The sequence below is a fragment of the Aspergillus nomiae genome (assembly GCF_001204775.2).
Source record: "Aspergillus nomiae NRRL 13137 chromosome Unknown contig00006, whole genome shotgun sequence".
Lineage (NCBI taxonomy): Eukaryota > Fungi > Ascomycota > Eurotiomycetes > Eurotiales > Aspergillaceae > Aspergillus > Aspergillus nomiae.
Window position 1 is genome coordinate 63,365 of NW_015378061.1, and position 21,836 is coordinate 85,200.

The 21,836-nt window shown below is 48.7% G+C and overlaps 9 protein-coding genes across 9 annotated transcripts; 6 read left to right on the forward strand and 3 right to left on the reverse strand.

Annotated features, from left to right (window-relative positions):
• Positions 1 to 165: 165 nt before the first annotated feature.
• ANOM_000751 (NAD(P)-dependent oxidoreductase) lies at positions 166 to 1,259 on the forward strand (the record flags this gene model as incomplete). The annotated part of the gene is made up of 3 exons (XM_015546009.1): positions 166 to 233; positions 279 to 800; positions 854 to 1,259. 3 exons carry the CDS (start codon positions 166 to 168, stop codon positions 1,257 to 1,259), a joined length of 996 nt encoding a protein of 331 aa, XP_015411982.1.
• An 848-nt stretch (positions 1,260 to 2,107) lies between these two features.
• On the reverse strand, positions 2,108 to 3,812 carry ANOM_000752 (F-box domain protein; the record flags this gene model as incomplete). Its single annotated transcript, XM_015546010.1, has 3 exons — positions 2,108 to 3,539; positions 3,591 to 3,617; positions 3,673 to 3,812. 3 exons carry the CDS (start codon positions 3,810 to 3,812, stop codon positions 2,108 to 2,110), a joined length of 1,599 nt encoding a protein of 532 aa, XP_015411981.1.
• A 4,799-nt stretch (positions 3,813 to 8,611) lies between these two features.
• On the forward strand, positions 8,612 to 9,844 carry ANOM_000753 (uncharacterized protein; the record flags this gene model as incomplete). Its single annotated transcript, XM_015546011.1, has 3 exons — positions 8,612 to 8,988; positions 9,035 to 9,167; positions 9,218 to 9,844. The coding sequence occupies 3 exons, from the start codon at positions 8,612 to 8,614 to the stop codon at positions 9,842 to 9,844; spliced, it is 1,137 nt and encodes a 378-aa protein (XP_015411980.1).
• A 1,353-nt stretch (positions 9,845 to 11,197) lies between these two features.
• Positions 11,198 to 11,878, forward strand: ANOM_000754 (uncharacterized protein; the record flags this gene model as incomplete). The annotated part of the gene is made up of 2 exons (XM_015546012.1): positions 11,198 to 11,662; positions 11,738 to 11,878. The coding sequence occupies 2 exons, from the start codon at positions 11,198 to 11,200 to the stop codon at positions 11,876 to 11,878; spliced, it is 606 nt and encodes a 201-aa protein (XP_015411986.1).
• Positions 11,879 to 12,635: 757 nt separating this feature from the next.
• ANOM_000755 (uncharacterized protein) lies at positions 12,636 to 13,913 on the forward strand (the record flags this gene model as incomplete). The annotated part of the gene is made up of 1 exon (XM_015546013.1): positions 12,636 to 13,913. The coding sequence occupies one exon, from the start codon at positions 12,636 to 12,638 to the stop codon at positions 13,911 to 13,913; it is 1,278 nt and encodes a 425-aa protein (XP_015411985.1).
• A 932-nt stretch (positions 13,914 to 14,845) lies between these two features.
• ANOM_000756 (glycoside hydrolase family 11 protein) lies at positions 14,846 to 15,618 on the forward strand (the record flags this gene model as incomplete). Its single annotated transcript, XM_015546014.1, has 2 exons — positions 14,846 to 15,135; positions 15,219 to 15,618. The coding sequence occupies 2 exons, from the start codon at positions 14,846 to 14,848 to the stop codon at positions 15,616 to 15,618; spliced, it is 690 nt and encodes a 229-aa protein (XP_015411959.1).
• A 348-nt stretch (positions 15,619 to 15,966) lies between these two features.
• On the reverse strand, positions 15,967 to 16,769 carry ANOM_000757 (putative MFS transporter; the record flags this gene model as incomplete). Its single annotated transcript, XM_015546015.1, has 3 exons — positions 15,967 to 16,102; positions 16,205 to 16,369; positions 16,441 to 16,769. The coding sequence occupies 3 exons, from the start codon at positions 16,767 to 16,769 to the stop codon at positions 15,967 to 15,969; spliced, it is 630 nt and encodes a 209-aa protein (XP_015411984.1).
• Positions 16,770 to 17,003: 234 nt separating this feature from the next.
• Positions 17,004 to 19,391, reverse strand: ANOM_000758 (uncharacterized protein; the record flags this gene model as incomplete). Its single annotated transcript, XM_015546016.1, has 7 exons — positions 17,004 to 17,129; positions 17,186 to 17,643; positions 18,124 to 18,557; positions 18,623 to 18,675; positions 18,742 to 18,990; positions 19,043 to 19,147; positions 19,200 to 19,391. The coding sequence occupies 7 exons, from the start codon at positions 19,389 to 19,391 to the stop codon at positions 17,004 to 17,006; spliced, it is 1,617 nt and encodes a 538-aa protein (XP_015411958.1).
• A 389-nt stretch (positions 19,392 to 19,780) lies between these two features.
• ANOM_000759 (amino acid permease) lies at positions 19,781 to 21,662 on the forward strand (the record flags this gene model as incomplete). The annotated part of the gene is made up of 6 exons (XM_015546017.1): positions 19,781 to 19,912; positions 19,974 to 20,044; positions 20,104 to 20,300; positions 20,364 to 20,741; positions 20,794 to 21,131; positions 21,201 to 21,662. 6 exons carry the CDS (start codon positions 19,781 to 19,783, stop codon positions 21,660 to 21,662), a joined length of 1,578 nt encoding a protein of 525 aa, XP_015411957.1.
• Between the last annotated feature and the right edge of the window lie 174 nt (positions 21,663 to 21,836).

Consider the following 21,836-nt stretch of genomic DNA (forward strand, 5'->3'; position numbering starts at 1 on the left):
CGATGACTAATATTCCTAAATTACCCCTCCTTCACTGGTATGACTCGAAGCACATTCCTCGGCTTTTGTATTGAATCGTGAATGTATTAAAAGTTGACTTGATATCATTCGTCAGTGATATCCACCACGGAGTGAGTCGAACAGGAAACCAGATTATATCTCAAAATGGACTCCCAAGTTAAACCTCCAACATCAACCCCAACCACTCATCCGAGACTCGGATGGATCGGTAAGTGCAGCATTTCCTCACTGCTACCAGCATCATACTAACGTCACAGGTCTCGGGTCGATGGGGCTGGCCATGGCATTGAACCTCCAAAGCCATCTATCGCATGTCGGAGCCCCTCCCTGTGTTTCTATAACCGTACAGAAGCTCGGGGCCAGCCGATCCTCGACAAAGGAGGAGTCCAGAGTGCCAGTGTCCCAGACTTGATTGCCCAGGTCGACATTTGCTTCATTGCCGTTAGCGATGGCACAGCTGTCACCTCGATCGTCAATTCAATCATAGAAGCCTCCACACCGGAACAGCTTCAGGGCAAGATCATTGTCGACACGTCAACCATTCATCCGGATGTATCCTCGTGGGCGCAGCGAACGCTTGCGAAGAAGGGTGCGAGTTTTGTAGCAGCCCCTGTGTTCGGGGCAAGTCCTGTAGCCAAGGAAGGTCGGCTTTTGATCGTCACAGCAGGCGCTGACGAGGCTGTCAGGGCTATTGAGCCGTTCTTGGTTGGTGTCTTGGCGAGGAAGACGTTGCACATGGGAAAGGACGCGGCGCAAGCGAGTTTGATGAAGACGGCAGGGTAGGTCTCGAGGCTTTTCTTTCAGAGGATTTGACTGACGGAACGCATGGTAGAAATTTCTTGACGGCGGGGATGATGGAGCTTGTGGCCGAAGCACAGGTCTTTGCCGAGAAGACTGGTATCGGAAGCGAGGCACTGGAGTCCTTGATTGAAGAGCAGTATGGCGCACTTCCGCTCGCGATGTCGAGGCGGATGACGGAGGGGTTTTACCTTCCGAAACAGGGCGAACGACCTTGGTCGGACCTTCAACTGGCTGTGAAAGATGTTGGATTAGGTGTTTCGTGTGCGGAGAACGCTGGAACGAGGTTGCCCGTTGCAGATGTTGTTCTTAAGCATTATGACGAGGCTTCCCAGTATGCACAGACGAATGAAAGGGCATTGGACTCCTCGTCCATGTACGGAGTACTCCGGACGCATGCCGGGCTTGATTTTGAATCGGACCGTGTGAAGGATAGGTGATGATGAGCCTGATGTGGACACATCAGTGGTGTGACTATCTGTGAGCTCAATTAAATCACATTTTAGGCATGTACTATCAATGAACATTGTGTTACACCGAAAGCATTCACTGTTGATGCCACTATACTGAATAGATCTTGCGAGTCAACAAGACTTGACACAATAATGGACACTTAGTAGCATTGTCTCATGGGTGCATGATCTCCTGTTGATGCGGTTTCCCTCGAGTTCTTCAGCGCTAGACAGGGAGTAATTCCCTAGGTTTTCGGTGGGATGGAACCAAGACCGCGGGTGGTGCCCAGTGACTACTAGTAGTATAGTCTAGTCACTAGGGGGTTGTTTAAGCAAACCACTAGGCATCAAGGCCACCATCTTCTGAGGATAGCACCATTAACGGTTCTTCACGTGGCGCCATTTTCATGCCGATGATCTCTATTCTCTTATGACTTACTTCATTGGCAAACGTCACCTTTCACAGACAAAAACCGCAGGTAATTATGAAGACTCATTTCTTCGTGTAGGGAAGCTTGCCAGAAGGGGACTTGACCCCATGGAGAATGGCGACGATCGAATGACCGGGCGCTATTTCGAGTAAGTCCGACCAGGTACAATACAGCTCACATTGATAACTAGTAAACCAATTCACAAACTGGAAGGCATTCATTAATATCGAGCTGTTATCTGATTCATGAAACTACGAGACCTACTCAACGATTGTAAGATAGACCACATAAACAGCAAGGGTGAGTGATTAGGTTACATACATTGTCACTGATGTGTCTCGAATGCTAAGATACGCTTTTATAGAGCGACTACATCTCCCCCAACGCATGCACAACTCATGCACACTATTCCCCAAGCGTGGTATTCTCCAAAGAATCCGGTTCCCTGCTCCACAACCCAGTCCCAAGGTCATCAACGATCAAATTCAGCGTGAGGCCAGCATCTGCACACGCACGGCGCAACTCGTCTTGGAAGTCCTCCCATCCATCCATATAATTCTGGTCCCAAAGCCGCCAAGTAATCGTCTGCAACTCCGGGGTATACGTACGCCAGTTACGCACAAACTGACGAATCAGATCATTCACCTCATCCTGTTCCCATTCAAAGTCGCCCAGGCTTCTTAAGTCTTCGCGCAAGCAGAGATGCCGCAAGGTCTTCGGCAGAAGAGGCCCCAGCTCAGTCTTACGCCGCCAGTACCAGCCCAAGAGGACAAGTAATGGCAGCTCGGCTGACTGGAGATTAGGAAAATGGTGTAGAATGTCGTGGAATGACTCCTTGATGTGATCGCCACTCATGCCCCAGTAGCGGTCGCCCAGGTTTGAGGGGTAATACTCGACTCCTAGGGAGAGATGTTCCAGGGTCTGGCTTACGGACTTCAGGGCTTCAGCTAGCGTAGCAGGATCCTCTATCGCGTCTTCGGCGCCCCAGGAATACGCCATTCCAAGGTGCAACGTTTTTAGATTCGGTGTTCGGGACAGCAAGAAATGCACGTCTTGGTCTGAGATGGTGGTCCGTGCAAGGATTAGTGTCTCCAGTTTATTCAGCTCCAGATGAGGCACTGTTTCCTCAAGGCCTTCAATATCTCGTAACCATATATTTAGGTATCGCAAAGATGGCAGGCAGAACAACGCCATGAACTGATCCGGGTTGTATGGGGGATAGCTATCAGGATCCTCATCTTCGTCCTCAGCGATGGGGACATTACCTCCGTAGTCAACGGTCTCAAGGTATTGGAAGGTAGAGAGTACTCCGTTGGGGGATAGGAGAGCCTGCTTCAGCATAAGGCCTGGGAAGCCATCCCACCAGACCAACGAATAATCCAGATCCAACTTTTTGAGATTAGGGAGTTGAGAGATGAAGATGGCTGCATAGCAGTAGATGTTTCCACCACGAATGGGAAGGCTCCATATGCCAAGGTCAAGTCCAGCGCGCCGGGCTATGTCCATCGATTGGTCAATAACATCACGGAAGTTCTCGGACTCCGCTTCCCAGTCGATGTCCGGTTGGGTATCTTGCCAGTCCTTAGATTCAGCGCTAGATACAAGGCTAACATGCTGGATGTAAGATGTCAATTCGGGGTTTTGGAATATCAACCGCAGCAACTTCAAGAGGCGGCACAATGGCCGGGTGGACCAGTCCAGGGACACGTCACGGTAGGCAAAAGGCGTAGCCGATACGTGTAAACCCCTGCATGTGGTGGCCACTGCCAAGGAGGTCTGTGAAGGGAGCCGGTCCAGGATTGAGACTAAGCAATCCGTGGGAAGCTGTGAGAATGACCTGTGTGGGTTAATGTCATGTCTTTTTGTTGCGAGGTTGTATTTTACATACATTTTGGGGCGAAATGCGGGGAAGGTCCTGCACGGGAAGCGGTTGTGGCGCCTTAGGGTGGAAACCCTTATTGTGACCGCACCGGCTATTTTGCGTCGACAATACAGGGCGACGACCAGAGTTGGGGCGAGGAAGTGCAAGGGAGCGTTGAGTAATTGAGTTGTCATATGCAGGAGGGTCTTTAGCGAGAGGTTTGGCGATGCCGATCATCATCTTCTCCATTTACTGTGTATAAGTGTTATTCAATCCCCTCGGTTCGTGCCGAAGCATTGGGAACTACCCGACCCTGTCGGCATCTTCGCGACGTCGAATGTCCATGCTCTCATCTCCTGGCCGTAACCTCCTAACGCGAATGCAACTCCCTGCTATGTTCTCGCTTAGATCAGTAGTTCTAATTGTACGTAACAAAGCATACTCCCAGTGGGCAGCTAGATAGATAACTTTTCAATCGGTCCACAATCGTATGAAACCACTCGTTTGAATAATTGCAAATGCTGATCCCTAACTTGAAGGAGCAGTTAATATTCAGCAATATGTACACTCTCCTGATATGGTGATGGAGTCTGAGATGCGCTGGACACTGGATAGCAGGAATTGTCTGTGCAGGTCGCTCTGATGTCCTGGAAAAGGCCTCAGCGCCATACCAAGAGGACTCCCAACTCGTAGCTCCACCCACGGAGGTGCATTTGCTTCCGTTGGGGGCGAGAGACTCTTATGCCTAGAAATCAGGGAAGACTCTGGTCAGGAGAAGCAGCGCTGTTGACAGCTGGACTTATGGATCAACATCTTGGTATCCAGAAGCGTTTTATCAAAGGGGTTCAGTGTAGATGCTAAAGGCGTTTGAGAATACATAAATATGCATCTGTTGCACTTCTCCTCTGTTCATCATCACAACAGTCATTCTTTCATTTATCAAACACTCCTTTAGTTTCTCTTGTATATTCTCACCTTTATTCATTCATTCAGACTTTCATTTTTGAAGTTTTGAGCTCCGCATCCGCTAAGGAGGCCTACTCCAAAATGCTGCTGCCGAAGCTCTGTTATCTCTTTCTCTTCTTTCTGGGCCTCGTTGCGACTTCGCCCGTGGTTCTAGAGGAAAGAAGCCTACTTGATCCCCGCGCTCCCAACCTTAACGAGCTTGTCGAGAAACAGGAGATCACCAACCCCAATCTTGGCAAGTCAAAAAAGACACTGCCTTTCCGGGTCTACCGCTCTGTCGTCACTTTTAAAGACGGTAATCAAGTCCAAGATAAACACATCATTGGACTTGCCAAAGCCGGCTTTCAGAATATGAATGAGTTGTTCAAAAAGGAACAGGAGGAACATAAAAATGCCAATGACCACAACAGGATCAAGAGACCATACGTTATGACTGCGATGAAGGTAGACAATAAGGTCTATCTTGCATCAAGTATCACGGGCGGCAAGGCCAACTATATCTACGAAAAGGCTGAAAATAATGGAGGCAAGGGCAAATTTACGACCGTTTTGGACAAGGCGAAGGATATCAGAAACGCATTGAAGGAAGTCAGCGCCAAGAGCCAAGAGGTTAAGGTGAATAAGGACAAGCAGACTGATTCCAAGAAAGACAAACACACTGCTCCCCAGGTGGGTAAACGGACAAACGGGGAACCATCTGCCGCGGGCTCGTCAAATGGCCAAGGAGTAACAAACACGAAGAAGCAGAAACCTGACACCATCTATCAGCATAGGATGAATGCTGGCTGTGGCGAGGTCATGGCATCTCCTGAGTATACAATCGTGAACGGGGACGGAAAACTAAGAAAGAAGGCGCCCAAACCAAAGATTGTTGCATGGGACGGGAACGAAAACGATTCGAAAGGCCCCATAAAGCCGCCATGTGGTGACAATGACGACCCCGATGGATGCGGGGTGAACTGGGGCTGCGGTGCTTTTACCGGGGAAAAGGGCATGGGTTTCGAGGTGATTAACGTCGAGCACCTAACCGATAGCGACATAATGCTTCCCGAGGAAAAGGACTTTCCTGAGATTGTGGCCATAGATCATCCCAAGTTTCCCGAGCCCAAACCACTGAAGCCCGAGGAGACTGGCAACAACAGCAGCGGCCAGCACAACAGCAACAGCGGCCAGCGTAATAATAACAGCGGCCAGCGCAATAATAATAACAGCGGTCAGCACAATAGCAACAGCGGCCAGCGCAACAGCAGTAGCGGCGGCAGGGGCAGGGGCAGTAGGGGCGGCAGGGGCAAGATTCATTGAGCCAAGCATGCTTCAGAGTATGGAACATTTCTTGGTAGCGTATGTAAATGTCTCCTGTTGGATAGCCGTCTTCTAGGCAGACCCTCTCAGATAGAAGCAATTAACCACCAAGCTCCTCCTGACCAGTATATTATACATCTCACTATGTCGTTATTGACTGTTGAGTGCCATCCTGGTCTCTGTGTTAGAGTGTTGTAGTCTAGGTCACTGGAATTAGTAAATCAACAGGCGATGTACATAACTAATGGAGTGATATCAAGCTTTTTATCAAGTTCATCATTGTTCACTTGTCCGCCCTCTCCTTTGAATGAGGATGCTGAGACCGTCAATATGCTATAGACTCATTCTCTCTTTAGCATTTTAATAAATGAAGGTTTAGTCCCTCGCCAAGAGAGAAAGAAAATGAACGTCTCACTGAAATACAGCCAGCACTGCAGGGTCTGCAATATTAAGAATTTGAGGCTCGTCACACACAACTGTTTTCATAAATTGCCTACTTCTAGAGTATTGGGCTGCTATAAGTATATCAGAGGTGAAGCTTAGGATGTTGAACAATCCACTAACACTAACATATTCACTTAGAGCTAGATTGATTTAATTGATACTGTCAGCCTATTCTAACATTGACTAAACTACTGACACAAAACTATCTTATCATTCACCAAAGAGCGTTCTACTGATAGTTAATGCTTCAAATACCACATAGTAATACAAGCAGGGCTTTGATGACTTCTTCTTTCAGGGCTCCTATTTTTTGATTCCTTTACTTTTGCTGTATAGTTGTGGGACTATTTATTCTATATAGACTTCTTCGAAAGCGACCCACTTCTACCCGAGGAAACTATTTAAGACCTGTACCTTTTCAACGGCTGTAGTACGATTTGAATCAGCGGGTAGACGGAGTAGCTCCTAGTGAGATCTAATCGAGAGAATATACATAATACCTTGCTGAAGAGAGGTCTACCTATATATCTCTATTACAGAGGAGCTTGCTTACATATTCGATATAATTATATCTGAGGCTCCGATATAGTACCAGACATACTTCCTATCTGTACTCTTTCCTTCCAAGCAATATTTTATATGTATTCTATCGATGCGCCGCACACATGAAAGATGCAATACTATCGCTGTAGGGAGTGTATGGATAGTGCTAGCAGACAAGCGTCCTTTCTTTTTACTTATTTACCTAATGAGCGACAATACCATGCTACAGATGTTGATCCTTCGGTAAAGATACCGAGGAGGGTGTCTCCTGCTTGCAAGGAATGCAGAAGACGGCGGGTAGGAGTAATTATATACTACCGCAGTTTCTTGTTACAACTCTGCAAAACTATGATAAAGACAGGACATACCGTATAGCTGAGCTTCACAATCAACAACTACAATTAGGACGGTAGATAAGAAACCTTGCCACCTATTATAGGATGGCAGTAAAATGCATAGAGGTGCGGAGTGATGCTCATTACGGCTGGGTATGCTATTACTTTACCGTTTCAGGTTAAAGTTCCGGCGCGCGTGTAGAGACAAAAACAAACCCTAACGCAGTTGTTTGGAAGCAACCAACCACACCTCCCACCACCCTCCTCTCATCTTTTTTGACCCACATATATGGAATTGTTGGCATCCAATTTCAGGCAATGATCACTCGATCTAGACCTTCCACCCGAAAGACGGGTCAAAGGGAAGGACATACTGGCCCGGAGGAGCTTTTTAAACGAGACGTGCGAAAACACACCAAGACCTCACAATATCGGAAACTGCCTATGACAAAATTGAGCATGAGTCTACCGACAAGACGGCAATTCGTGTCACGGTGCGTTGCCGGAGTCGTAATGTGCGAGAGACCGAGGAAGGTCGTGCTGTTAGTCTCCGGGCGGATGCCATCAGGGGAAAGAGTTTGGAAGTGTCTATGGGAGCTCTCTCTAGCAAAACCTACAATTTCGACCGGGTGTTCTCATCGGCAGCTGATCAGCGCACGATCTTTGAAGATACTGTATTGCCAATGGTTGATGAAGTGAGATTTCAATTTGCCTCTGCACAAGCAATGTGCTCTAATACACAATCCCGCTATTATTAGGTTACAGCTGCACCACCTTCGCTTATGGACAGACCGGCACTGGCAAAACGTACACAATAACTGGAGAGATGACGGAAGAGTTTGGACTTTTATCCGACAATGCGGGGATTATCCCACGCACTCTCTACACGGTGTTTGACAGGCTCAAGGGAAGAGATAGCATTGTTAAGTGTTCCTTTATCGAGCTGTATAATGAGGAGTTACGTGACCTTCTCTCCGATGACGAGGAAACGAAACTCCAATTGTTTGAAAGCGAACGGAATGGCGTCGTTAACGGCAATCTATTGGTAAAGGGAATGTAGGAATCATACATTGATTCCCCATCGGCTGGTCTTCAGCTACTCAAGATGGGTAGTGAGAAACGACAGGTGGCAGCAACGAAATGTAATGACCTGAGCTCCTGGAGTCATACTGTTTTCACAATACATGTCCTCACCAGAACTAGTGAGGTGTCTTTGACGTCTGGGAAGCTCAACTTGGTGGACCTGTGAGAATATCCAGCGTAGTGGTTCTGAGAACAAGCGAGCCGTCGAAGCTGGACAAATCAATAAAAGCTTGCTAACGCTTGGACGAGTCATCAATGCATTGGTCGATAAATCTTCACATGTTCCTTACAGGTGCTGTATCCCCTGGGTTATTTGAAGATGAAAAGTTAACGTAAGGCAGAGAACCAAAGTTAACAAGATTGCTGCAAGATTCCATGGGTGGACGGACCAAGACTTGCATAATTGCGACTGTCTCGCCTTGTCAGTCTAACCAGGAAGAGACCATATCCACATTGGACTACGCATTTCGCGCCAAAAATATTCACAACAGGCCCCAGATGAACACGCCTGTCCCCAAAGATACATTACTCTCTGAGCTTGCCTCACAAATCGAGAATCTTAAGCGCAATTTGATAGCAACAAGGCATCGAAATGGCGTTTATATGACTTACGACGCACATGAAGAAATGACCAAAGAAAATGAGTCACAGCGGATCATCAACCAAGAGCAGCAGCAAAGGATAGAAGTCTTGCAATCAAACCTCCACCACAAGGCAGAAGAGCTGCTTGCATTGAAGCGTCAGCTCCAACAGTTACTCGTCGACAATGGGGAGGCTCATGTAGAATGACATATCAAGCTCTGGCAATCTGATAGAAGGCCTTGCAACGCACAGCCGGGTTGATGAATGTATCACAAAGCCGAAGCAATTCGTCGAAGAGATTGTTCACCTCAGAAGCCAGCTCAAAGTGCGCATGGACCAAGATAAGAAGGTATGGATCTTTATCCGTTTTTAATTTGACCTTTTGGTAATTGGAAGCAGACTATTGATAACGAGCACCTTTCCGCTCGACGAGCTGTGGTATTTGCCCAGAAAGATTTACAGCAAACCGTGGCAAATTGTGAGGATGGGTTTGACGAACCAGTGGCGCTCTGGGCTCAAAAATTGGAAAACACGCAATCGCATAATAACCAGCTCATCGATGCGTATCGTAATAAATTGAACACCTTGGAGGCCACTGTGCAGCAATCATGCTCGAATGTGAAGGGACAACTTGAAACAGTTCTTCAAAGTTGTGGTCAGTTTCAGGACGATATGTTACTTCGATCGTACTCGATAGAGCAGCCTATTGCCACCTTGGAGAAAGATTTTTACAAGCCCCTGTCGCATCTGCAAGAGAGCATACGGAGTCCCATATCTCGAATAAGTGCCTTTCTGAAAAGACTGTCTGAGCCCACAAATACCTTGCCTCAAAATGGCAATGGGGCCTCATCGACCTCTTCGGTACATGAAGGACTCCGGGAGAAGAATTTTCATGATAGGCAACAGGTAACTGATAGCGACCGAGGGGGCATTCTTCCCTGGATACCTGGGAATCCCGTCGAGCAGGCATGCTCCGAGGTAACTTCTGACAACGATGAACCCCGTCTAAAACGGCGTCGGATTTGAGAAATATATATACTCCGACAACATTCACTAACCCCTGATAATATACCACTGCATATTTCAATACAGCAAGCACATTTCGAATTCCGAAGTCCAGCTGTATCGTGACCCTGGGTATGTATTTTAACTTCCGAGCATTTGTTTGCTCTATATAAAAGATCAAGCCCGAAGAGTAGCGGAACATACGCGGGATAATGTCTGGCCGTGGGTCTAATTGCCGTTTGTGCGCAGTGATGTGCCCTGCACGACAAGCAGGTACCTATGCGCGTTTCGTCTCTGATAGGATATCATCTTGCAGCAAGCAGGTTAGTAGTGACCTCGCACCTGAGCCCAACTCGCCCATTTTGTGTTGCCAGACCTCTTGATTATGGGTTGGGCTGGCCTGTAGTAGTCACTGGTCCGGGGAGCAAATCTACCCTGATTTCGCCGTGCCCTAGCATAGTTTAAGAGAGATTTAGGGCTGTAAATATACACTGATATCTATATTGAAAATAATAACAGAGCGCGAAGTGGAGAGCTATTATTTGATATTATATTTTTTACTATCTAGCGGTTTCTTGTATTTTTTCTAAATTTATATCCCGATTAGTTGCTATATTTAAATACTATGTATCTGTATTCCCTATTTATATATAATCTCTAGCTTTGAGACTTACACTATTTAAAGTATCTAAACTATTTAAACTATTAGAATAATTAAACGAATTAACTGTAGTATATTCCTGGCTTATTAAAATATTACGATCGGTTAGTTGCTAGTAGGAAAGATACAGACATACCGATCGAATGCTTTTGACTACCAGGATGATGCACGTGATGTTGCGAGTTAGGGCATACTTTATCCAAAGTGAAGTTTGGAGGGTGCCATTCAAGCTTGCGAACATGTTCCAGCCTGAGTCTGGCTCGAATTTCCTCACAAAGAATCGGATCGGTCCAGTATTGGTGCTCATCTGAGGCGGAGGTACGGGTGCAGGTGTCATAGCCGGATTTTGCTGCAGAGGCGAGCCATTTTCGGCGTAGCATTGGTTGCCAGTGGAAACGGGGGAACAGTTGTTGAAGTTGAGCGATTCTGGTGGGTGTAGAACAGTGGCTGTTTCTGTCGTTAAAAGCGGTCTTTTTCGGCGTCAATTTCACAGGTCCCCAGATTCTTGTTGTAAATATTGTGCTAATTATAGAAGCAATTGGACTCTGTGGGTTGTGTTCCTAACGATCGGTGAGTGGTTGGTCCGTATTGAATCCGTCCTTAGGCGACAAGGTTGATCATTTCCAACTTGCGTCTCATGGGCATTCTTGGATCTTGCCCACCACCAGCAAACGTTTAGCTACACAGAAATCAAAGAACAGAGAGGCACGATAATGTCTTCCTCTGGCTCCCAGAATTTACATCCCCCACCACCACCACCCTCGCCCCCATTGATCGGCAAAACCGCCCCCAAGCTACCAACTGTAGCATCAGAGGGACCCACCGGGGCTTACCTGGTCGAGTTACTAATTTTTAACGGCTGGCCCTTTAAAGACCACTGGGCCTACTGGATTCGGTCACCCTCTGACCCTGATATTGGTGTGCAGCTCCATGCGACCGGGGATGTAAGGAACGGCTTCGAGTTCCAAATCAAGCGCAACTATGACTTCCATGACGACAACAGTGAACGCCCCTCTACCCGGATTCCCTTACAGTGGATCGACGGGAAATACTTTGACGAACGGGCGATGATGAATAATGGGGTGTTGAAGCTGGACAATGTGCCTGTCTGTGGCTTTGAGGCTAGTGTATACAAGGTCAAGGCTCCGGGGAAGTCTTTGAATACGGTCACCGAGACTGTAAGTGCAGGGAATACTTTATAATATCTCAGTCGGATCTGTTTACTGGAGTAGTGTACTAAGATACATGTCCAGGCCATTTTGGAAGGAAAGAAAGCGCAAAAGGTGAACCAAAGGAACTGTCAGACATGGATTGTGGAGTCTGCCGATCAACTTGTCCGCGACGGGATATTTAGCCAGGAAGTTGCGACGTATCTTCGTGCGATTGAGCAGTGATACGCGTGTGGCAATATCCAAACACTATCCTTCATCTGTTTGCTAGAAGCGAGATGCATAGACATTCTTTTCCTTGCGGAGAAATCGAACACGATCGTATGAGTCGCGTCTTTTCGAGGCGAAGCACCCGCTCAGCCTTGCCGATCGGGACCTGAAACTGCCAACCAATGTTCGCAATGCGGGCAGCGGATTTGTCCGGAATCTGAGTGGATATCGTGCCGTAGGATCCACTGTAGGAACGGGAGGCTAAGATGGCACTAAAGGGGCGCCCAGAGCATTGACGTCTGCCACCAGTTTCCTGGACTACTCCGTAGTAGAGGCAGAGATTTCGATCCAGAGATGTCAAGTAGCATATTCAGTAAAGCAATAGAGGATCTAGGTGGAGCAATACTGTTCAAATCGTAGACCCGCAAAAGTGTCTGCCTATCAATGCTTAATGACCATGATAAGAGATCTTAGTAGGAGCCCCACCCGGGCGCTCAGACAACGCAAGGGGATGAATTGGGTAAGCTTACGAACAATGCGAGCGGGGGAAATTATCGCAGGGTCATAAGTTCATCTCCTAAGTAGTTAAGAAGCAGGGATCAACGAGAGTCAAGAGAGTAAGGCTGAGTTGGAATATACCTCGTAAGCCCTAGTCTGCATAGGGTATAGAGCAACCCCGTGATCATCCCACTCCTTTTGATTGCAGCGTGCTTTGTTTTCGTGAGATTGTCCACATCACTCCCGGCTGTAGTCTCTTTCGCGCGTGGCCATCATGCTCACGATTCAGCTGGAAAACCAATTGGCCTGCTATTCAGGACATGAACACCTTCGTGGTTGTGTCGTCTATCATTGCCCGAACCCGATCGACATCCAAGAGGTTCGGGTGAGCTTCTACGGCCGCGCCAAGGCAAAAGTGCAGAAGATCAAGGGCGCGACCGCCACCTTTCGAAGCAAGAGCATTCTGTTCCATGAAGAAAAGACTCTAGCCACCCCTAATGGCGGCCAGCTGGCCCGGAATACGTACGAATGGCCGTTCGAGTTTACATTCCCGTCGCAGGTGGAATCACCCTCAAAGTGGCCCGAAAAGGCCCCGTTCCGCAGCGATGAACACCACCCGCTGCCTCCATCTTTTGCGGTGGATGTAGGTGATTCACAGCGGAAGTTGCACTGCGTCATCGAATATCGCATCGAGGTTCAAATGTTCAAACCGCAGAAGACATTTCTGTCGAAGAAAGCGCCGTTATATACAGAGGCGCTGCGCGTCAACTTTTTGCCATTGGCAGCACAGTGGGAACCAACAGATCATGCGGATAAACTAAGTCGAAAGCACAAGGATGAGGTGTTCACCGTGCGCAGCCTCCTCCTACTGCCGGAAAATCGGGGACGAAGTCTCAAGGTCGGAGAGAAGTTTCAGTCTTGGCTGTCAAAGAAGCAACTCCCTCAATTTGACTTCAAGGCGTCATTCATATATTCCACGCGAGTGCTTCAGGGCTCACCAGTGGCATGTTTGTTGGACGTCGTCCCGTGTACGGACGGCTCGTCTATGCCCTTTCCAGGAATCACGTTGCAATCTGTGTCGATTGCAGTAATGAGTCGAACTTCCGCACGTGCTTCTCAGTCACTGAGGGGCTCAATAACCGGCGAGGTTGATGATCGATTGGAAATCTTATCGAAAACGTCACTCGGCATGCCTGTTCTGGGGCCGCTCGATTTGAACGAGACATTCGGACCGCTCATATTCAGGCATTCAGACGTATCATTCAGCACATTCACTATCAGCCGGTCCTACCGACTATGCGCGTCATTCACCTTTGAGTGCGTGGGAAAGACTTTCGAGTTCAATGCGAATGACCTCGAGTTCTTCATCGTCTCAGATGTCGTCAGTCCGACGGTACAAATGACACCGATGGAGCAAGGCACTGCTATTACCGGGGTTTTCGAGCTTGCGGACACCAATTCCCGGCGTTCATCATCGGATGAATATGATGATTCTCCTCCCTCATACTCGATGGCGGCTCCGGATTCAGAGAAACCACCGACGAAGAACTAGTACCGCATCTATGCTACTTTCGGAACACTGTTCAACGGGGTGTCTGTGTAATGGTTATGGATTCGCTGGTTCTGTTGAAGTAACTGTCAGCTTTTTGGAAGTTGTTAGACATGACGCATCGATACACTGCATAGTACAATAATACAGGAATTAACAAGCTCTTCGATCTCACTGTTCCTTCTTCCGCGGCACGGCAATGGTACAGCAGTGATCTTTGTTGCACAAGGTAAGCTCTGTGTACTAGCTTGCTTCGACGAGGAGCAGAACGGTGCTTAGGCTAAACAACACCTCTCTAAATCTTGCCAAGCTTGGGATTTGCCGAACAATTGCCGAGGTCCCTGGCGAAGATCCTTAATTTCCCTGAACCCTCAGACGAGTGGGCCCAATTAAGGTTGCAGCCGAGTCTGGATTCTTCAGACCGTGAAAGATTACCCGGATGGAGCTTACCATTCATAGCTGTGATGAGCCGATTTAGCCTGTGGTAGGACTGTGAAACGCTACCTGAGGCGGGTATTAGCGATTAGGGAGGTCTTAGCGCGGATGAACACTCTCGGCAGAGATACTCAACCAGTGCTCTCAGCTGAAGGAAGCACGCTGTTCAAGGATTGTTCGTATACGGAGTATAATAGTTCAGATATATCGTAATTCAGCCGGACTAGCTTCAGCTATCGCTGTCAACCTGCAGGGCTCTCGGGACATTGGCCGGATCTTCGTCAGTCTCGCAACGGAGCGGATCACCGACATGCCTAAACTGAAATCATCCTCCCGGTGATTCTCCACACTTGGCATCCATGGTTGATACAGGGGCGTAGGTGGAGTATGTCCAGCCTTGTCGGGGAAGCTGTATAAATACCGGTCACCTTGACCAGGACTCGACATTGTATCTCATCGCAGATCAATACAACCGCAGCAATCCACTCCACTCCCACAACATGGTGTCCTTCTCATCCATCCTGCTGGCCTGCAGCGCCGCACTCGGAGCACTAGCAACTCCCATCGACTCACTGCCCGAGGAGTCCTTCAACGAAACCGCTGCCCACGAGCTTGTCACCCGCTCCACGCCCAGTAGTACCGGCTACCACAATGGCTACTACTACTCCTTCTGGACCGACGGCGGCGGCGACGTGAACTACGTCAACGGCAACGGCGGCTCCTACAGCGTGCAATGGTCCAACGTTGGCAACTTCGTCGGCGGCAAGGGCTGGAACCCCGGAAGCTCCAGGTATACACCTCCTCTCTTGCTCACATTTCCCCCTATCCACTCTATCCCATACGCATATGAACCCAAACTAACCACCCACCCAGGGCCATCAACTACGGCGGCAGCTTCAACCCCAGCGGAAACGGCTACCTGGCCGTCTACGGCTGGACCACCGACCCCCTGATCGAATACTACATCGTCGAGTCTTACGGCACCTACAACCCCGGCAGCGGCGGCACCTACAGGGGCCAGGTCACCTCCGACGGCGCCACGTATGACATCTACACTTCTGTCCGCACGAATGCTCCGTCCATTATCGGTACCGCGACCTTTACCCAGTTCTGGTCCGTCAGGAAGTCGAAGCGCTCTGGTGGCACGGTCACCACCGGTAACCATTTCAATGCCTGGGCTCAGTATGGGTTGAAGTTGGGCACGCATAACTACCAGATTGTCGCGACTGAGGGATACCAGAGCAGTGGGTCTTCTTCTATTACTGTTTATTAAGGGTTGGGTAGTGGATATGTGAGCTGTGTGGTTGGACATGTGAGTTGTGTGGTTGGACTGTTGAATTCTGTGCTCCAGTTGGCTGAGAGGGGTTGGGTTATGGTTGGATCGTTGGGAGCTGTTCTCGATGCTGCGTTTTAGCTAGCCTCTGTCTGTCATTCTTTATTGTAGTAGGAAATTGACACTTTGCAATCACTTGACATCTCCAACTACCCCTTGTATGTAGAATAAACTAAGATGGGTCGGAGGAGCACCAAAGACCACAAACCATCCATCTATCAAACGAGCAGACTACCGCTTGATACCAAACGACTGCCACCCATCCAACAATTCAAGCTCGAACAATGCTTAACTCTTCGCATATGTACTCAACCCCCTCAGTCTCTCCCCATAATACCACAGCAACAACGGCGCCGGAATCCCAATCACAACAGCAACACACGCCAGAAGCGTATTTTCCCACGCAAAACCTAGATTACCGTATCTGCATGAGACCATTAGTTAACCTTTGCCAGAGAACCTAGAACAGGAACAAAAGCCTGGATTATACAAGTCACAGAAAGAAAGCAAAGAGACAAGAACCTACAAGCTAGGCGCCACCAGCGGCAACCCAAACCCCAATAAGTTCCTCAGAACCATGACGCTCGCCATTGAGCTGGCCGCGTATACCTGGTACGTATCGATCAGGTAGCCCTGCACGCAGACGAGTTGTGCGACGGTTGCGCCGGAGTAGATTGCTGCCCCGATGTTTCTATGTAGTTGTTCTTAGTGAGTATACTCTGTTCGACGGTTGGGATATATTTGGGAAGCATGGCTACGTACGGCATAATCCAATGTATACTCGTTCTCGCGCTCCATCCGTACCAGAATAGCCCGATGGGGACGACGACGGCGACTGCGCAAAGCGTCGGTAGACGGAACTCTGGTTTCGATTCCCCATTATTCTTTGCTCGCAGGCGTTTATAGATCCTGTCGGAGAAGCGGACGCCGAATTGCGTGGCGATGGTTAATCCAACTGTCATCGAGAGGTAGTTCAGGGAGCCGATGGACACCGACTCGTGGTAGATACCTGCCCAGACGTCGGGGAAGGTGGCAACCATGAGGTAGAGGATTCCATTGAGATATGCGAGATACAGACTGAGGACTTGCATGATGGGCTAGGTGGTCAGGAGACGGAACGGGCGGATGAGATTGTGCTTGAGCAGTGTGGCGGCGCCATCGTGCTCGGTGTGGAGATCGGGGTTTTGTGTGGACTTGCGCAATCGAGCTGCTTTGCGCTTGAGGAGGACGGGCCCGTAGGTCTCGCGGAGGAGGATGAGGCCGACGATTTGCACGGCGGTGATGGTAATGGAGATTACGTAGAAGCACCACCGCCAGGACACGTATTAGACGACGAAGCCGCCTGTGATGGGGCCGATGGCTGTTCCGACGAGAGGTGCCAGGGTGAATACTGCAATGGCTTTGCCTCGTTCGTGGGCGTCGAAGAGGTCGCTGTTCATTCCGCTTCCGATCTGTAGTCGAGTGGTGAGTAGTGGAGATAGATAGGAGTCATGGCAGAGATACCTACACCGTAAGGGCCAGCGGCGCCCAAGCCAGATAGAAAGCGAAAGATAATCAACTGGGTTGGCGATTTGGCAGCACCACACGCCGTATTAAACACGATATAAATTACGTTCATTGTGAGTAAAACTGATACTCTTCCGATCATCTCCGAGATTGGTGCCGTGAAGAGTGGTACGATCGCACTGCCGAGAAAGAAGACCGATAGACTCAGGATAAGCAGCGTGGTAGAGGGAAAGCCGAGGTCTTCGTGAATGGCGCTCAATGCCGGGGCAACCGTAGCAGAGGACATGGAGCTCAACAGATTATAGAGTGACATTGGGACAAATACCATCCATTTCCTTCTCGCAGGCCAGTTTTTAGGGTTTTGAGGGTCATCTGGGCCGTCCCAAGTCACCAGATTCGGATCGGTGGGAGGGATCAAAGGGGCGAGATTCCCTGGTCCAGTAGTTTCTGGATTCTTTTCTGAAGATGATATATTATTCGCCATGGTGCAATACAGCAGGTAATTGTGAGCATTGTAGGAAGTAGAACGACTTTTAATATCGGAGGTAAGCACTGGATGAGGGGGTTGCAGGTGTGAGATACCAAACTGGCTTCCTTTGTTTTGTGAAATATAGCAAACTTGGCTGCAATTGGCCGTATGGTGTTAATTATAGATAGCGTGGCCGGTGTCCCCACACGATGCCGTTCATCCGTAGTGCTTATTTGCGATATGCAAAGCTTCGGGTGATTATAGTGGGAGCTTGGTTCATTGGTATGCAATCTACCTGGTCTTTGGTTAATCTCCGCCAGCGAGTCTATGTACGCGTTGAATATATATAGGATAGTAGAAGATTAGGACAAGCCCTCATTGAAATATCAACCGTCTAAACTACCCACTCAACAAACCATCGCCATGGTTCGGCGAGATACCCCGTGTAGAAGACGATCTACTACACTCACCTAGCTCCCACCGCATATCATACTCACTGGTCTGTACTGTAGCGCTCTCTCTAAGATCTTGCATGCTCTCACTCGGTTCTATCATCCTGTTGTGATTCCCATGACGTAGGCCTTTCAAGTTCCCTGAGTTTAGTCCGGAATGCCCGGTCGCATTCGCGCTCTGTCTTCCTGATTTTGACGTAGAACCCTCTATCGTGCTATGTGCCCCAGAGACTGAAAGTTCGAAAAATTCCGAAACAGTACCAGCCATCATCCCGGTTTGTAGTTCGGCGAGCGCCCGCTTGAGGCTCGGGATACATGTGCAAAGGATAGAGGCACTTTGTATCAATTGTAGCCATATTGTCGGCATGAGGATATGCCACGATTGGTCCAGGGGCGTTGAGTGGAAAACAGGGCGAAGCGACATGATATATGGTATAGTCAGGACGGGCACCCTTATATGAACCTGTGAGTTAGCTCAGGGCCAACAAGGCCGGCAAAGAGAGGCAAAGTTACTCACAGGACGCGTAGTCCAAAGAGAGCGCAGATTTGGAAGCACTTCCACTGCGACATCTGGACCTCCCACATCAGGATCATAGGTAGTACGACCAGCCCTATGTCAAGCAGTATGTGACTTACAGCCAGACCCGTGTAAAGTGCTTCTTGGTTCATGTGTCTGCCGAGATTGAGGTCCCACACCTGGGGTTGCGCACATTCAACTGCTAGAGCGATTGTAAAGGCAATGGTCCAGGCTCCAATCAACCCTAGAAGCATCTTACACGCGAGAAGGACTACACTAAACGGCTTTATGGAGATCAGGAGGAGTGCAACGGAGGCTTTGGAGCAAGCTAACACGACGACAGAGAGGATCTGACTTGCGTAGAGAAACTATAACAGGTTAGTTTTTCAATGATGACTTGTCAACAGATCAGGAGCTGACATTGCTATAAGATTCAAACATCGCATCGCTCAAAGTCTTTCTGTGCTTACCGATACCGTTCGAACTAGCAATATTCGCACAGGTGGTTTGAGGAATGAAAACTATCTTGCAGGCATTGTGAATGTATTCCAAGCAAGAATAGAGGATGGAAACTTACCATTGCCGCAATGAGGAATATATCACTCCAAGTGAGTGAGTGAAGGATTCTCACCCGCGAGATAAGCGTCACAGTGGTCGCCAAAGCCGCGACAATCAATAAAATGGCACTCACGGTGATCACCCACCCTCCATGATCCTCAGGCGAGATGGGGAGAAGCGGCGGTAGGATCTCCGTAGCATTTGCTGGCATCGCACTGTCCAAGGCTCTTCAAAAGCTGGGCACCAGTGCAGATGCCAATGGGAGATGTGTAACATAATATTTAGCCATTTTTCTACCCCTAAACTGACACAACGGGCCAGGTAAAAGTACAGACTCAGGTGCCTCTTGGCCAATTAAATATCCTTGTAAGGTTGCAGCACTAATGAGCTGCTAAAAGTGCTGTCAAGGTAGACTACGCAGGGATGTCTGTAGTTAGCGTCTTTAACTGCATCCAGGGAGCTAGGGTTTAACCCGCCTGTTAATTAATCCTTTCCTCCTGGCGTTCCGCCTCTTCCCCTCAATTTCTTTTGGTTAACTATTCTGTTTCTCTACTTCAAACTTCCGAATCAAATTCAATCCGATGTTGACTCGGTTCCAATATGGAACAGCATGAGATGAGGACAGTCGCCGAAACAAATATTGACACCCCGGCAGACAAGTGTATAAGCTCGGCAATTTCTGATGACAATCAACAACATCATGAGGATACGTCGGGTCAGACGCAAATAAAGGTGCGCTGCTCCACGACTTCATACCAGTTGAACAGGAAGTGGTGACACGAACCAATATCAGCGCCTTTTCAACTTCACGCAGATGTTCTTTTTCTCGCTCACCTTTATGTCGAGCTGGGAGACTCAAGCCTTGTACGTGTTTGTACATCCTCCATCACTATCGCTTAGGGGTACTGATGCACAGTCGCTAGAAATTTGAATGCGGTACTCACAAACGGGGGACCCGAAGCTCTAGCTTGGGGAATTGTGATTGTCATATTTGGTGCTTTGGCGCAATGTGCTTCATTAGCTGAGATGGCATCAATGCAGCCCATCGCCGGGGCACAGTATCATTGGACACATTACTTGGCGCCTGCTAGTCAGAAGAGGTTTATCACTTGGATGCAGGGTACTTCACAGCATTGCGTACGGTCAGCAATAATACAGTGTACTAACATTTAACTTGATATAGGGTGGATTACTTGGTTCGGCTGGGTCTCGCTGCTTGCAGGTGTAGCAAATACCACGGCGACTACCATCCAGGGCCTAGCGATCACAAACTACCCTGATTACGTACCAGAACGGTGGCATTTGACTCTGATAATCTTTGCTGTACTCATTATCGAGGCGCTCATGAATATGTATACCTTCCAGCTGATCCCTTGGATTGAGCTTTTGGCTGGGATTCTACACGTTGTTCTCTTCATCATTTTCCTGGTCGTCTTTGTTGCGTTGGCTCCACGTCATACGCCAGACTATGTGTTTTTAACAACCCAATCCCAATCAGGCTGGAACAATACATTCGTTTCATGGAACATAGGGCTTTTAACACCATCATGGGGGTTTGTCGGTGAGTCATGGTAGCCTCTCGCTCGTGTTCGAAAACCAACTGATGGTCATAGGCTTCGACGGGGCAGTTCATATGAGTGAAGAGGTTCGTCGTGCGCGAGAGGCAGTCCCCCGATCGATGGTCTGGTCCGTCGCCACTAATGCCGTCCTTGCGTATGGAATTGTTATATGCATGCTGTTCACAATGGGTTCGGTCGAGGACGCCCTGAACTCCAGCTTTCCCATCATTGAAATCTGCCAACATGCCACGGGATCCACGCGAGCAGCCACTGCCATGGTCTGCGGACTTCTGGTCGTTGGACTGTCCGTAACCCTAGCCAGCGTAGCATCCGCCTCCCGCCTCACATGGGCCTGGGCCCGGGACGGCGCATTACCCAAATGGTTCTCCTATGTACGTACATCCAATCAAGCGTCTACCATCCAACCTATAAAACACGCCCCCAACTAACTTCCAAGAAAGATTGACCGCAGACACAACGTCCCCATTCGCGCCGTATGGCTCCCTGTATTCATTGTCATGATACTAGCCTGCCTCAACATCGCAAGCACCGCCGCCTTTGGAGCCTTCATAGCTCTCTCATCCATAGGCCTATTTGTATCCTACTTCATCGCGATCAGCTGCATGGTGCATAACCGCTTCCGGAAAGACCCAGTACCCATGGGGAACTGGAATTTGGGCAGATGGGGTCTGCCGGTCAATATCTTCGCCTTGGTTTACACAGCCTATGTCACTGTCTGGTTGACGTTCCCTTCTTACCGGCCTGTGACTGGCGCGAATATGAACTATGCGTTGCCGATTTTCGCTGCGTCGACTCTATTCGCTTTTGTCTATTGGTTTATTCATGGCAGGAAACGATGGCCTGGGTTAAACAAGGAGGTTCTGCGGCTTGTGGTTGAGAGGGGTGAATTGCAGCTGAAGTGACATTTCGTGCTGTGGTTTTTTATATTGGAGAGGTTCGGACGCATATAGTGTACAATGGAGTTCGCTCTATATCTTCTTGGTTATTATAGTCAGTCAACGGAGGGCCAAAAAGGCCCACGAGAGTGATCCTCAAACGTATAATAGGTAAACACTTTAGTGATATTAGGTATATTA